This window comes from Metopolophium dirhodum, chromosome 1, assembly GCF_019925205.1.
Source record: "Metopolophium dirhodum isolate CAU chromosome 1, ASM1992520v1, whole genome shotgun sequence".
Lineage (NCBI taxonomy): Eukaryota > Metazoa > Arthropoda > Insecta > Hemiptera > Aphididae > Metopolophium > Metopolophium dirhodum.
Genome location: NC_083560.1, coordinates 70,500,665 through 70,518,109, shown reverse-complemented (window position 1 = coordinate 70,518,109; position 17,445 = coordinate 70,500,665). Strand labels below are relative to the sequence as shown.

General features: G+C 27.3%; 1 protein-coding gene across 1 annotated transcript; it reads right to left on the bottom strand.

Moving 5' to 3' along the window:
- Positions 1 to 10,824: 10,824 nt before the first annotated feature.
- On the bottom strand, positions 10,825 to 11,293 carry LOC132934480 (uncharacterized). Its single transcript, XM_061000779.1, has 2 exons — positions 11,206 to 11,293; positions 10,825 to 11,135 (listed from the first exon to the last, which is right to left on the bottom strand). The coding sequence occupies exons 1-2, from the start codon at positions 11,291 to 11,293 to the stop codon at positions 10,825 to 10,827; spliced, it is 399 nt and encodes a 132-aa protein (XP_060856762.1).
- Between the last annotated feature and the right edge of the window lie 6,152 nt (positions 11,294 to 17,445).

Genomic DNA, 17,445 nt, shown 5'->3' with positions numbered 1-17,445 from the left:
ATAGTTTATACCTATACTTACAAATCAACAAAGCTTTAACATTAAGTTATATCGTCTAAGGATTTGGTGTCTTATTTATGACGTGTTCGCAGTAACTGTTACGACGTAATGTATCAACTTATCATCAATTTATAACAATTATTATAAAAGTACTTCTAAAACGTAAAATTGTATTATAATGATAATGAATGGTTAATAATTATGTGTGTTTTTTTTTAAATTTTTTTAAAATTTTAAATTTTAAAATTCTAATTTTTATTTTTGTGTCTGTCATCACCTTTTAGGACAGTAAACGTGCTTTGGATTACAACAAAATAATAAAATCGTTCCATGAGGATTCGTTAATTTACTTTTATATTCAATGTCTACCTTCAAACGCTCATAAGAAAAATATAAGACTTTCAGTAAAACTTTTTTAGATTCTGAGTGAAACGATGAATGTATTGATTTTACAATGATGTGTGTTTTTTTTTTTATTTTTTTTTTTTTTTATTTTTTTTTTTATTTTTTTTTTTATTTTTTTATTTTTGTGTCTGTGTACACGATAAGTAGTCGAAATAATGCTTCGATTTTCGACTTCAGTATCTTGTTCGATGGGAAAGTGAATATCGTTGGTGCATTGGGGAGGTCAAAATTTTAATTTCCCAGTAGTTTTCAAAAGCGATGTGAAAAACAAAAGAAAAATTAAGGAAAAACGGGAATTTTTACGCAAAATCGATTTTTAACAAAATCGATTTTGGTTATTGGTGTAACTCTAAAACAAATGACCGTAGATGCATGAAATTTTCACTGGTTGTTTATATTTGCATTTTCTATACACAATACAATTTTGAAAATAATTTGACTTTTTTTGAACTGTTTACGGACATTGTCAGTTTTCAGTTTTTTTAAATTTTTTTTCTATAAATATCAATAAAATTTTATTTGTTGGGTAAAAAAGCTTGAAAATTTAATAGAAGGCTCCTAGGTTATTGTTTCAAAGGCAGATGAAAAAAATTAAAAATCCTTAGTCACAGTTTTTTTTTATACACGTTTAAAGTTCAAATCTTGAAAAAATACGGAAAAATCACGAAAATTTGCAAATTATTTTGAGTTAGAAATTCATAAAAAATTTTCTTTTTAAATCTAAGATTTTAAAATCTAATACAAGATTCCTCATAAGTTTGTCTAACTTTATCAAAAAAAAAATTTCTACAAGAAAGTCAAATTAAATTTTTATAAGCGTTTTAAATTCATATTTTTACAACATTAGATATTCACTCGATTTCTCATGTACCGATTTCCTTATTTTCTTGTAATTCAAAAACGAATAACTGTAGATACATGAAAATTTCACTGAATGTTTATATTAGCATTTCCTATACACCATACAATTTTGAAAATATTTTGACACTTTTTGAGCTGTTTACGGGCATTTTCAGTTTTCAATTTTTTTAGTTTTTTTTTCTATAAATATCAATAAAGTTTTATTTGTTGGGCCAAAAAGTGTAAAAATTTAATACAAGACTCCTGATATATTTTTACAATAGCAGTTGAAAAATATTGAAAATACATAGGCACAGTTTTTTTTTATAAGCATTTAAAGATCAAATTTGGACAGAATTTATCAAAATCTCGAAAATTATCAACCATTGTAATTAATAAATTATAAAATGTTCAGTTTTTATAGCTAAGGATTGAAAATTTAACACAAGATTCCATGTAAATAGATAATTCGGTTACCAAAAAATCTAAAAAATACACAAGCACAGTTTATTTGTATAGTCATTTTAAGTTCAAATTTGGACGAAATTACATAAAAACCTAGAATAACTATTTTAGTTATTTTGTTGTGATTGTATAATATTATTCGTGGGCACTTGAAACTTCTAATTTGTAATATTTTCATCGATATATTATGATGATAGTATCACGGTTTGTTGTTGATGTATAACGCGTTATATGTACCTAATGGATATTGTGATATGATTAATTTGGAATTTATTATAGGTCAATTTTTTTTTTAATACCATAGATAAGTGTATAATATGTCTTATACCTAGACTGACATATCGTCTCCACTCAGAATCGTTTTTCTTATACAATGATATATCATTGAATTCAAATTTAATACCATCCATTATACAGTGACCCACTTGTAACCTACAGTACAGCAGAGCGACATCCACTTGCCCACCTTTTTTTTGTTAAATGTAAAAATAATTAAGAACTTTGTATTAAAGTTTTTTGAACGAGCAAAATACTTTACATCTACAATTATAAAAAAAAACTGATTAAAATCAAAATTTTAGTACCTTATACTTAGATTATAATTATTATTATTTTGTATAAATTTCAATTTTTTGATACCATTTTTGAGTCGATTGGAATATTTGCCAATTCTGAGCCAATTTACATTTTCTGTATTTATTGATAAACCAAACTATCGTTATTGTGAATTCCGTAAATTGTCAATCAAAATCTAGCAAATGTCTAGTAATTTTTTTATATTAGTTTTATAGTCCTAACATAATGTGATAGTGCTAACTTGACGGACATATTATGAATACCCTTTTTGTGACATACTCTGCCGGAACTGCTTAAGCATTACGTCGACAGTGCCACTATAGTTAATTGAATTTTTATCATTTATTAATTTTAGATTTTGAGCGGAGCGATGAATGTATTGGTTTTACAATGATATGTGTTTTAGATTCTGAGCGAAGCGATGAATGTATTGATTTTACAATGATGTGTGTTTTTTTTTTTATTTTTGTGTCTGTCATCACCTTTTAGGACAGTAAAAGTGCTTGGATTTTCTTCAACAGTCACTTTTCTGATAGGAAAGTGAATCTAGTTGGTACTTGGGGGGGGGGATCAAAAGTAAAAATTTGCCAGTTGTTTTCAAAAGCGACGTGTGAAAAACAAAAGAAAAAAGGTGGAAAAGTGGATGTCGCTTTGATGTATAGTAGGTTACAAATGGGTGACTGTAATGGATGGTGTTAAATTTGAATTCAATGATATAATATCATTGTATAAGAAAAACGATTCTGAGCGAAAACGGCCAGTCAACCTATGATATTAACAAGTATATTTGATGATATTATTGTGAAAAAAATAATTTATATATAACCTATTTACGTGGAGCCTAAGAACCTTGTTTTCAATTTTCTATCCTTAGCTATAAAAGTTGAACATTTTAAAAATGTTTAACTACAAAATAATTATTAAACTTTAAATTTGATAAAATGTATCAAAATTTGAACTTAAAATGCTTATAAAAAAAAATTGCGCCAATGTATTTTTAATATTCTTCAACTGTTATTGGAACAATATATCAGGAGCCTTGAATTAAATTTTCACGCTTTTTACCAAACAAATAAAATTTTATTAATATTTATAGAAAAAAAAACTAAAACAAATGGAAATTGACAATGTCTATAAACAGCTCAAAATAATGATGTATGGGAAATGCAATTATAAACATTCAGTCAAAATTTCATGTCCCTACGGTCATTGGTTTTAGAGTTACACCAAAAACCAAAATCGATTTTCTCGAAAACAGATTTTGCCTAAAATTTCCTGTTTTTCCTTAATTACAATGATGTATTGATTTTACAATGATGTATGTTTTTTTTTATTTTTTTTAGATTCTGAGCGAAGCGATGAATGTATTGATTTTACAATGATGTATGTTTTTTTTTGTTTTTTTTATTTTTTTTTTATTTTATTGTCTCCGTTTTACAAATGTAGAACATAGCAAAAACGGTTTTGCATGGGACAAATACTTTTTATTTTTTTGATAGCACTAACCAATAATTTTAGATTCTGAGTGGAACGATGAATGAATTGATTTTTTTTTTTGTGTCTGTTATCACCTTTTAGGACATTAAAAGGGCTTGGATTTTCTTCAACAGTATCTTTTCTGATAGGAAAGTGAATCTAGTTGGTACTTTGGGGGGTAAAAAGTAAAAATTTCGTAGTATCAAAATCGACGTGAAAAACAAAAGAAAAGTTAAGGAAAAACGGGAATTTTTACGCAAAATCTGTTTTCGAGAAAATCGATTTTGGTTTTTGTTGTAACTCTAAAACAAATGACCGTAGGGACATGAAATTTAGACTGAATGTTTTTATTAGCATTTTTTATACACCATACAATTTTGAAAATATTTTGACTCTTTTTGAGCTGTTTACGGACATTGTCAGTTTTCAAGTTTTTTAGTTTTTTTTTCTATAAATATCAATAAAATTTTATCTGTTGAGTAAAAAAGCTTGAACATTTAATAGAAGACTCCTAGGTTATTGTTTCAAAGGCAGATGAAAAAAATTAAAAATCCTTAGTCAGAGTTTTTATTTATAAGCATTTAAAGTTCAAATTTTGACAAAAATCACGAAAATTAGCAAATTATTTTGAGTTGAGAATTCATAAAAATTTTTCTTTTTAAATCTAAGATTTCAAAATGTAATATAAGATTACTCATAAGTTTGTCTACCTTTATCAAAAAAAAAAAGTCTACAAGAAACTTAGATTAAATTTTTATGAGCGTCTGAAATTTATATTTTTACAACATTTGATATTCACTCGATTTCTCATGTAACAATTTTCTTATTTTATTGTAATTAAAAAACGAATGACTGTAGATACTTGAAAATTTCACTGAATGTTTATATTAGCATTTTCTATACACCATAAAATTTTTACTCTTTTTGAGCTGTTTACGGACATTGTCAGTTTTCAATTTTTTTAGTTTTTTTTCTATAAATATCAATAAAATTTTATTTGTTGGGTAAAAAAGCGTGAATATTTAATATAAGGCTCCTGATATATTATTCTAATAGCAGTTGAAAAATATTAAAAATACAAAGGCACAATTTTTTTTATAAGCATTTAAAGTTCAAATTTTGACAACATTTATCAAATTTATAATTTATTAATTATTTTGTAGCTAAAAATTTATAAAATGTTTAACTTTTATGGCTAAGGATTGAAAATTTAAAAAAAGGCTCCATGTAAATAGGTTATATATAAATTACTTTATTCACAATAATATCATCAAATAGACTTGGTAATATCATAGGCTGACTGATCGTTTTCGCCCAGAATCGTTTTTCTTATACAATGATATTATATCATTGAATTCAAATTTAACACCATCCATTACAGTTGTAACCTACTGTACAGCAGAGCGACATCCACTTATACACCTTTTTATTTTTTATGTTTTTTTCAAATACAGTCAAAAATTAAATACAAATTTTCAATCAATCTATTAATGTTTTTCTCCAGTGTGTTTCATTCTTAATACTAAAAAACAGTTATTTTATTACTAAATATTAATTTATTCGGTTGTGGTTAGGTATATTTTCAGAGATAATATTAATATTAATTAGTTTTATTGTATAACCGTCAAAATCTGCAGTTATATTTTTAGAGCTTTTTTGCCAATTTTAGCGTGAATTTGTTCAACATGAATCCAAAATTCATTTAATGGAACATTTTTTAGTATAAATTTCCCAGTAATTTTCAAAAATGACGTGAAAAATAAAAGAAAAATTAAGGAAAATTTAAAATTTTTACGCAAAATCTGTTTTCGATTTTGGTTTTTGGTGCAACTCTAAAACAAATGATCGTAGGTACATGAAATTTTGACTGAATGTTTATATAGGCATTTTCTATACACCATAATATTTTCCGAATATTTTGCCTTATTTTGAGCTGTTTACGAACATTTTCAGTTTCCATTTTTTTTTAGTTTTTTTTCTACAAGTATTAATAAAATTTTATTTGTTGGAAAAAGCTTGAAAATTTAATAGAAGGCTCCTAGGTTATTGTTCAAAGGCAGATGAAAAAAATTAAAAATCCTTAGTCATAGTTTTTATTTATAAGCATTTATAGTTCAAATTTTGACAAAATTTATCAAATTTATAATTTAATAATTATTTTGTAGTTAAAAATTTTATAAAATGTTCAACTTTTATTGCTAAGGATTGAAAATTGAAAACAAGGCTCTTAGGCTCCACGTAAATAGGTTATATATAAATTACTTTTTTCACAATAATATCATCAAATATACTTGGTAATATCATAGGCTGACTGACTGTTTTCGCCCAGAATCGTTTTTCTTATACAATGATATTATATGATTGAATTCAAATTTAACACCATCTTTTACAGTGACCCACTTGTAACCTACTGTACAGCGGGGCGACATCCACTTACCCGCCTTTTTAAGAACTAAATGAATAAAAAACAAAAACCCTAATGTTCTCAAACTAATAACTTTAATTGTATTTATATTATTCAAATAATAAAAACACTACGACACAGATTAAAGTTCTCCCCTATGTGAAAATGTAATTTTGGTAATTCTACTATAAATAGAGAGGGAGTAAAAACTAAAAATGTTGTGAAACACTTCCCTTAGGTACCGGAGTTGAAAGTACATTTTCTAGCCTCCAGTAAATTAAAACCCACTTGAGAAACACAACAACCAACACAAAAATGACAGAAATTGCAATACTTTCTTTCAAAAAAAAAAATTCATAAAACCTCGAAATAGAAAACGTTGTGAACAGATAAGCTGCCTCACATAATAACCGCAAAATTGTATTGATTTAAAAAAAAAATCCAAAGCAAAAGTAAATATAACACAGATAAATTATTATTTACATATTTAATTAAAATGTGTCCACGTTACTTACACACTTTTATTTAATATACGTAATACGTATTATGCATTGCCTACCTATATCATACAAATTACAAGTTATAAAAATAAGGCTTTAAAAAATTTGAAAATTTGGTTAATCCCCGAAGTATAAACTTTCCTTAAACCACGCTGCACGCCTACGCTCTACGTAAAACATACTGTGCGTGCCTAAATAACGGATGCATTAATAATAATTTTTGATTGGTTATAGTTTATTATTAGATTTGCTTAGTAAAGGTGGTACATTTTTGTTTTAGCGTTTTGTTGGTATATTCGCTATAGTTACATAATATAGTATACCTACCTAGAGGTATAATAATGTCTTGTAGCGTATTGGGAACTATAGGTATACACGCGTATCGCATTTGTGTATATTATACCTATAAAATCGTACGTGCCAGTAAATCGTTTTGTGTTTTTTCGCTACCCAAAATCCAATATCTATTTTTAACAGCTCGCACGACGCATGTTTTACACAAAAATTGAATTTATACGTTCTCCGTCGCATATTTTATGAACATTGATTGAACATTTTAACGTGTTTTCTTGGCTCGTTGCTAGTCCCATTTAAATTTATAAACTTAAATGAACACGTAACACTTTTGGGTACTTTTTATTTATTTACAAGCAACGTACAAAGATGGAACTACCACGTAAGTACTACAATGTTATTCGGTCTCGTAGTAGTTGCTCGTTTTGATGCTAAATGTTTTTAAATTTCAAACATAGATTATTTACAATGAAATGTATTCCTTTTGAAGTTTTGAAACAATCCACCAGGCCGCGTCGTATACGTTAGACCAGACTTTCCCAACCAGGTTGCAGCAAAATTTATTTAGGGTGCCACAAAATTATTTGAAATATATTTTTTCGAAAAAAATGATTTCAAGAAAAATTTAGCACTGTATGAGTAATTAAACATACTATAATATAAAACCTATTGTGTTTCATATATTTTGTAGAAATATTACGATGTTCAATCTATTTTAATGTTCTACCTGTTTGATTGATATCGCTTCGATGTGAAATACTTGTGACTCTATATTATCTTAATTTTTATAAAACATGTATCGACAATAGTAATTTAATAATATACTAACAATTTCAGACTTCAGTACAATCAGTCTGGTTTTAGTTATCATTACGAAACATATTTCAGTCATCTCTAGGTATTTTATAATTTTATATAATTACATTTTAGTGAAAATAATGGATAAATTTATTACTAAAAAACGAAAATTAGATGAAGACGAAATTTCATCTAACCTTAATATTGAGTCAACATCTGGTTAATCAAATCAAGCTGGTTCTAGTTTTACTGGTTTAAATAAAATACGTGTATTAATATTAGTTACTTGGCTATGGGATTTACTTGGTATGGAAATGAAAATTGTCCTCAACCAGAATTGTATGTGGAGTGAAATTATCTAACGCAGCTATGGTTCCAAGTAAGTTGAAACGTCATTTATTAAAAAAACATTATAATTTACCTAATAAAAATATTGATTACTTCAAACAACTATTAAATTCATAAAATAAAGAATTAGTAATTTTCGAGAAAAAGGTAACTATTCCTAATAAAGCCCTTGAAGCTAGTCTGGTATGTCTATCTCATGGTAAAGTTTTGTCCAGAGTACATGAATTAAAAAATGAACTTATCGTGTTTTTTACTCTTGAAAATGTACGAGAATTTTGTGAGTTATTGACGAACGAAAAATGGTTGGAAAAATTATCGTACTTATCAGACATATTTTCACACTTAAATCAAATTAATACAAGTATGCAAGGACCAAATTAAAATATAATAACATCGTGTAGTAGTAAGTTCTTTACTCTTAAAGATAAATTAATAATCTGGAAAAAAACATATGCAAAATAATTTATTTGTGATGTTTCCTTCATTATCTGTGACACAAGAAAGTTCCGAAGTTATGATATTTGTGATGGAGCATTTAACTGCCTTAGAAGAAAGTATAGATAAATATTTTACCAATTTAGATATTTCCGAGTATGATTGGATGAATGACCCATTTGATAAAAATATAAGTTTAACTGAATTCAGCCTTGAAGAAGAAGAAGAGCTCGCTGAAATACGAAACAATCGAATTCTTTTATCAAAATACAAAAATGTTCCATTAAATGAATTTTGGATTCATGTTGAACAAATTCACGCTAAAATTGGCAAAAAAGCTCTAAAAATATAACTGCAGATTTCGACGGTTATACAATAAAACTAATTAATATTAATATTATCTCTGAAAATATACCTAACCACAACCGAATAAATTAATATTTAGTAATAAAATAACTGTTTTAGTATTAAGAATGAAACACTGGAGAAAAACATTAATAGATTGATTGAAAATTTGTATTTAATTTTTGACTGTATTTGAAAAAAACATAAAAAATAAAAAGGTGTATAAGTGGATGTCGCTCTGCTGTACAGTAGGTTACAACTGTAATGGATGGTGTTAAATTTGAATTCAATGATATAATATCATTGTATAAGAAAAACGATTCTGGGCGAAAACCGTACTGTTGAAGAAAATCCAAGCCCTTTTACTGTCCTAAAAGGTGATAACAGACACAAAAAAAATTACGTACAACATAGTACAACATAATTACGTAACCTAAAAATAAACAAAATAATAATATGTTAGAATTAAAAATGTATAAATGCAAAGTCAGTTTTATGGAGTGTATAATATATGTACAGTTTTTTTTAACTATTTGAAAAAAAATAAATAAAAAATATTTACGTGACTTTTGTATATTAATAATTTATATTGTGTTTTTTTTTTATCGAAACCTACGATTATTTGAAATTGATTGAAGATTGGAATAATAATATAAGATATAAATCAGGGACCCTTTGAATATTGGGAACCAAAACCTCACCAAAACCCTTATTTAAATTAATTTTAATACCAGAACCTCACCGGAATCCTTATTTAAATTAATTTTAATATACCAGAACCTCACCGGAACCATTATTTAAATTAATTTTTAAAAACAGAACCTACATTTTAGTTTATTTGGGAACCGAACCGGAACTGTAACCAAAATTTTAGTTTTTCTGGGACCCGAACAGGAACCGAAACCATAAAAATCATCTAGGTTCCAGTCCCTGAATTATAAATAAAACATATTAATATTGAAGTAGGTGCTAAGCTAATTAATAGTATCTACCTAAGTAATTATTATTATTGAATTAGTTAAGTTAAACAGCTTGAGTGTTGAAAAATATACTAAATAATACCTAAACTAACCTAACCTATTTACGGGTACAAATTGTTGGTACCTACCTGCTGAGCAAGAAAGCTATACTTAGAACTTAGCCCTTAGGACTTGATATTCTTAGGGGTGAACAATTATACACAATTATGTTTTTTTTCATCAAATGCATTATATTCAGAAAACGAGAAAAATATATTTTCTTTACTTTTAGTTAAATAATTTTACGATGACGTTGTTTTTTTTTTGACAACTAAACGAGAACAGAATAACGATTTTAAATTTTAATAAAATAAAAAAGAAATAGAACCATAATTTAGTATAATTTCATTATATTTCTTATCGACACCTATTTAGGGGTACTTACCACCCACGCTAATACGAATCACTTGGCCACACACTCACATGTACACATTAGGGTGTTCCTTAGCTATAGATGATGAAAAAAAAATTGCAAAATTGTTTTGGGCTCACCCCTTAAAAACGTGTGTATGCATATAAAAATGAATTACAAAAAATATTGAGGCAATCAAACTAGGTTAACCCGTGCCGAATTGAACCTAAAGTTTGAATTAATTCAAGTTTTGAATATTTATGAGAATTCTTTATACTTTTTTAAATATTTCGCAAACCGTTGAGTAAATCGAAATTATTTATATAACATGTTTTAAATAAAACAAAATTGTCTATAAATTATTTCTTAACAAGTTTTTAATAGCTTCTACTGTTCTTGAGATATATTGACTTAAATAGATAGAAATACCGTATTCTGAAAATTTCTATTGTTAAAACTATATAAACATATTATTAATTATTATTAATGGTAAATACTAAATAGTCATCAGAGTTAATGTATTATGAAATATTTTTATTTATTAAAGTATATAATTAATGATTTAAATTAATATAATTTTTTTAATGTTTCCTTTTTACAATTTGGAAACATTTGTCTGTGTTCTTGAACACATTGTAGTACATATTGCTTTTGCTCTTCGTTGACTGTTAACGCTTCATTAAAGTCCACCATTAATTTCACGCCCCTCTCAGCTGTATCATTGACCATTTTTAGAGATTTTATTAATTCTTTACCATTAACAAAACTGATATTGTTATCCCACGATTTTGGATCGTATTGTAAAAAACTTGTATCGATACCAAATCTGGTGAATAGTTTTAGGCTATTTTCTGAAATAAATTTATCAATATTCATTTCTGTAAAATGTAAAAATAAATTGTATTATTATTTAATTTATATTATTATTATTTTAAATAATATACTCACCATTAAATTTTTCATCAATCTGATATGGTTGAAGTGTAAGCCGTTTAGTCGAGTTAATGGATGATTTTTTCTTAAGAGCTTTTACCATTCATTTTTTTGTTTCAAAAGGTATCGATTCGTCGAAAAACGATAGAGCAGCAGCTTCTTCAGTTAAATACCACAAGTGATTACATAATTTTTTGATAGCGGCTGTGGAGATTTGACTATCAACTATTTCGTAGGATTTTAAAGATTTAATAAATTGTAAATCTAGGTTTGGAGCTTTTATTGGCAATGTACAAGTAAACCACGCTTTGACATAAAATTTAACGATGAAAATACAAACTTCCCCAATCGCTTTTTTCTCAGTGGCAGAAATATGATACTGATGCCTAAATATAAATATTTTCAAACAATAGATTGCTCGAGCCATCCATCGAGCTTGATGCATTGCACCCGGTGGATGAATTTTAATTTTTTTTTCAAAATTTCCACCAATAAATATTAGTACCAATTCTAAAAACTCATTGTAATCATCGCGTGAATTTTTAATTTCTAATTGACTTCGTACAAAATTAAGAATATCTTCTCTGATATTTTCTATGGCACTACTACAATATTGATCTTCAAATCCGCTTATAAAATTACTAGAATCAATATCAATCCATTTTTTTTGGAAATTTTTGAATAATGGAATAGATGGGCTTGTAGTTACTTGTGGTATTTTAGTTTCAAAAACACTTCTTAACACCAACTCGTATATGTGGTGTCTGCAAGGGAGGTAGAGTAAATCTTTGTCTAATTTTTGTTCAATAAGAATACATGCTCCATTCAAACGGCCTGTATTGGATGAAGTAGTATCACAACATAAACCTTGCACAACATCCAATAAACCCCAATCATTTAACGCATTGTATACAGCGGTGGCTTGTTCTTCACCGGTTGACCTCTGAAGTATTGGAACTCCGATGATTTGTTCAATATTTTTACTAGTTACAACAATTGGAAGTCGTTCAACTGTCGTATTTTTGACGTGAATATTAGGTAATAATTTTCCATCCCAGTGAACTATAACATAACTTGGGCGAGATTCTTGAAACCGTGATTTTATCATTTTAGCACGTTCACAACGGTACAATTCTCGTGCTCTATGAATAGAAGTTGAATTAATTATATAATCATCGTTGTTGAATCCTAATGCCTCTAATGTTGCTTGTAAAACGTATACTGAGTCACGAACACTTAATTTGCACCTATCCAAAGCTCCAGCTAATTTTTGTGAAATAAAATTTATTTTTCCTCGCCTTTTTTTTTCAATGGTGACAATTGAGTTTCTCCCTGTGCAACACTTGTTTCCGTGTCAGATATTTCATAATTGTCTGAACTATCGGTCTCATTCTCCACATCTTCATTCAACTGCATAGAATTAAATACCGAAGTAGATGCAATTTGCATTTGCTCACAACAACGAGTTTGTTTGTTTAATTCCATAGATTTTCGGATTTCTCTACGATTTTCTTTAATTGTTTCTTTTTTATCAACACCACTCAGACATCCAGGTCGCCCGGGAAGACGTTGGTTTATTAAAAATTGTTTATCCTCATTAATTTTTATTATATTTAATGCATCCGAATGCGCAATATCAAAAAGACTATCCAAAATCGAAATAAACTCATTTTCTTTTTTTCGATAAATTTCGCCAGTTATTTTAGCATTTTTTTGTAAGTTTCGCCAGTTGTCGTACATTTTTATTAACTTACTAACACAATGTTGTACAGCCCTTGTCGGAATTCTAGCTTTTTCCCAGAATATAATACATTCTCGAATAACTAAATTTGCACTTTCGCGAATATTTAATTTTACGGTCCTTAAGTTAAAAAAAAATACCTGGAAAACTTGTTTTAATGATGGCAATTTTGAACCTAGAATTTGAGTTTCTTTAGATCCAATTAAAAATATATGTTCGTCTTTTCGAAGTTTTAAAGACATGTTCGAAAATTAAATCGAATTAAATAATAAAAATTATTATTATTTTAAAGATACTTAAATAAACAATTTGTCATGAACACAAAACTAAACACACGATACGCATAACACGACTATTCGATTCGTACTAAATAAGTGACTAGACTTTTGTTGGAGATTAAGATAAGCTCTATCTATTAAACGATAAACATACGATACGATAAAGTTATTTATAAAATTGTCAGCTACAATAATATCTAATGAAAATTTTCATTATTTACAATATTTTTAGATTTAACAGTAAACATTTTCAGAATACGGTATTTCTATATATTTAAGTCAATATATCTCAAGAACAGTAGAAGCTATTAAAAACTTGTTAAGAGATAATTTATAGACAATTTTGTTTTATTTAAAACATGTTATATAAATAATTTCGATTTACTCAATGGTTTGCGAAATATTTAAAAAAATATAAGGAATTCTCATAAATATTTAAAACTTGAATTAATTCAAACTTCAGGTTCAATTCGGCACGGGTTAACCTAGTTTGATTGCCTCAATATTTTTCGTAATTCATTTTTATATGCATACACACGTTTTTAGGGGGTGAGCCAAAAAAGTTATTAAATTTGAAAATTAAGGAACACCCTAGTACACATACATTATATTATAATATAATAAAATATCGTAGGTATATATCTGTACATTATATCCAGTGTTGAGTAAGTTACTTTTAAAAAGTAATTAAGTTACTTTGCTCATTACTAAGAGATAAATGTAATTAAGTTACTTTACTCGTTACTCAAATAAAATTGTAATGAAATTACTTTACTTTTCAAATAGAAAAGTAAGTCATTACTTTCACGTTACAAAAAAAAAAATATATTTTTTGTTCGAATGTCTTGGCAATTATTATTCTGCAGGCAATAATGTAACTTTTTATAGAAATACATTACTTATAGTAAAAAGGTATAATTTGAAAAAGATGTACAGTTAATACATAATTACATAACAATAGTAATAACTTATGATTTATGAATATTAAAAAATAGTACTAATTAATTGTACCTACTTATCAATGGTAATTAATCATTATAGGTATAGGTAAGTATATCATGTATTTATGTCACAAACTCATAACATAAATCAGAGATATGTGAAAATAAAATAATAATACAAATAGAACACAATAAGAACTTATAAAATTATAAAAATAAACCATTTATAAATGCCAAAATGTGGCTATAATGATTTATAACAGTACCTACAATGCATATATTTTGGTAATATTTAATTTTTAGAAAAATAATGTTATATATCCTAATGTAAATTCTAAATATAGTAATAAATAAAATTTTTTTTCAAATTTAACAGTTTTTGTACAACATTAAATTTCTATATATAATATGACTTGTCCTGAGTGATTCATCATCGCCTAGCCGGAACCGCTGAAGCTATGAGCATGAAATTTGGACAGTAGTTTTGTTTTGTGATGTAGGCACCCACTAAAAAATGATTTTTTAAAATTCAACCTTATGGGGGTTAAAAGGGGCGAACATGGAAGAAATTGATAGACTGATGCCCTGACTGATTCATTTGCTTTATCACTAACTTCACTGTGTCTGTAATCTAACGCAGGTAGATTGCTTACCTGATAAATGATAATATACTGTTCACATAACCATAAGCGAGACTCACGGGCAACTCCACGCGAGATGGTTAAAAATTAAAATATAATATGATTTTTCTTCGGTATGCAAAGCGGCCCCAGCAAATTACACCTAAAAGAAGTTAATTAATCAAAATTTTTTTTCGGGTTTATTCAGCTAGTTCTTTATAAAACCTGTATAGTTTAGAGGCGTATAAAACTTAATAGTTCACGCTATATAGATATTCATAGGAAACGTTCTGCGGAGGTACCTATTTAGAGGAATCAAATTAAATAATACATTTTTCTCGTGATTTACGGTGCGATTCGACATGTCAAATATCAAAACCATTGAAAACTGAATTGTGGCGAGTTAAAATTAAATATACATACATATTCGATTGGTAAACATAATAATACCCGCATTATAAACATAGATTTTTTTTTCAATTCGCAATAGGCAGGTAGGTACTTAATAATTCGAAACTCTAACGCGTTATTCTATAAAAATTACTTATCAAAAGTAACATTTTCGTTACTTGGAAATAATTTTAATGAAATCACGTAACGCGTTACAAGCAAAGTAACGCCGTTACAGTAACGTGTTACTTTCGTTACGTTACTACCCAACACTGCACGTCATATATTTATATTAATATACAGTTCAGATAGTAGTGACATTCAAATTGCGAATACCTACCTACCTATACTTACCATGCTTATAAAATATTTTATATTTCTGTGCGAATACTTTGTCTTACGTTTTGGCGCAAATAACGTGCGGTATCTTTGAGCGTAAACAGTACAGTAGGTACACCTACTTGGTGCTACATACACGATATGTTTGTTTTCTTAATATAGGTATTATATATTATAATATATATATATATATATATAGGTGGGCACACACTACATTACAGCCAACGCGTGCGTTAGTTTATGTATATTTCCCATCGTATTCACAATGTAGTCTATGCATATAATATATACAGTATGCGTGTATGTGTAGTCAGTATATATTCAGTAATCTTAGAAGTTTGAAATGTTTGGCTACCGGATAATGTAATGTCCCTTGCATGCGTTATCCGAATAAAGGGATTTATCAATTCGTATACGTGCATATATACACGCACAGACACACAGACACACAGACACACAGATATATATATGATATTATATATGTGTATGAATATATGCGTCCGCACAACGATATCGCGTCGAGAGTGCTGGCTCCTGTTGAGACCTCGTTCAAATCCCAGTACGTCCTTTCCGGCATATTATTCCGCACGCACAATGCCTTTTTATTTTACTCTTTTTCGCTTCCCGCCTCTGCCCTATTCGTCCTTAAATACGGATATCATCTTCTTTCGAACACGGCGCACCGAGTCACCTACATATATTGTATTATATTATATACATACGCACGCGTATTATAATGTTATATACACACACATAATAATGTAATGTAAACTATTTCGACCGAACACTCATGGATATGTATATAATATATTATATTATACCTATGTTTATCAAGGCGAGGACTAGGCAAGTAACTACATAAATATTGTAACCAGATACAAGTTACTCTAAAATAATATTTTATCTAAATACATTTTGCAATTTACATTAAAATATGTCTCTAATACAATAATTACGTATTTTAGTTACACAAATAAATAAAAGATGTAAGTACTTAAAAAATTATAAGATACATTATATAAAAAAAGGTGGCGCAGTGTTAGGATAAATAACGTAGGTGCTAGCCCGGCGTACCTACCTTGTACCTATACGAGTTCTACTTAAGATTGAAAATTGAAATATAATATACTGCAATATTGTATAGTGTATAATTATAGTGTACCTAATAACTTGCCTTATTATGTCTATTGAAATGACTATACTTATGTCTGTTGGTTGGATAGTGAGCAATATAAATATAACATATCATATCTTAATGTGCATTAACGTACTACTTTATGTCAATATCATATAGCTTATAGGTATATGTTATAATATGTATAATATGCAAGGCTGGGCAAGTTAATGATTTTTTTTAACTCAGTTAAGTTAAGTTAATATGCACCAATAACAAAAAGTTAAAAGTTAAAAGTTAATACACACTTTTTGTTAAATTTTTATTAAGTTAAAAAAAAGTTAATTTGTCTATACAACGCTAGCGTACTTAATTTTTTTCCAACCCAAAACTAAATTTTAGGATATAGTGTTGATACTTCATACAGTATTCCCATATAAGTTAGATTCGAATGATATAAATTTTTAACTTTAAACAATTTACGATACATATTTTTGACTTGAAAACGAAATAGACTGAAATAGTGAAATGTTATAAAATTAAAAACAAAATAAATTAACTTAACTTACTTCTTAAAATGAATAGTTAACTCGTTAATTTCACGTTTATTAAGAAATAAATTTAGTAAGTTAACAGTTAAATTAATAAAAAGCCAAAAGTAACTAGTTAAGTTAAAAAGTTAAAATCAAATTAACTTTTTAACTTGACTTTAACTTTTTAACTCGTTAATGCTCAGCCTTGATAATATGTATATACATATTATATTATTAGAGTAGATATCTAGTATCTATCAAATACAAATTATTTCCAACAAAGTATCTAAATACAAAAT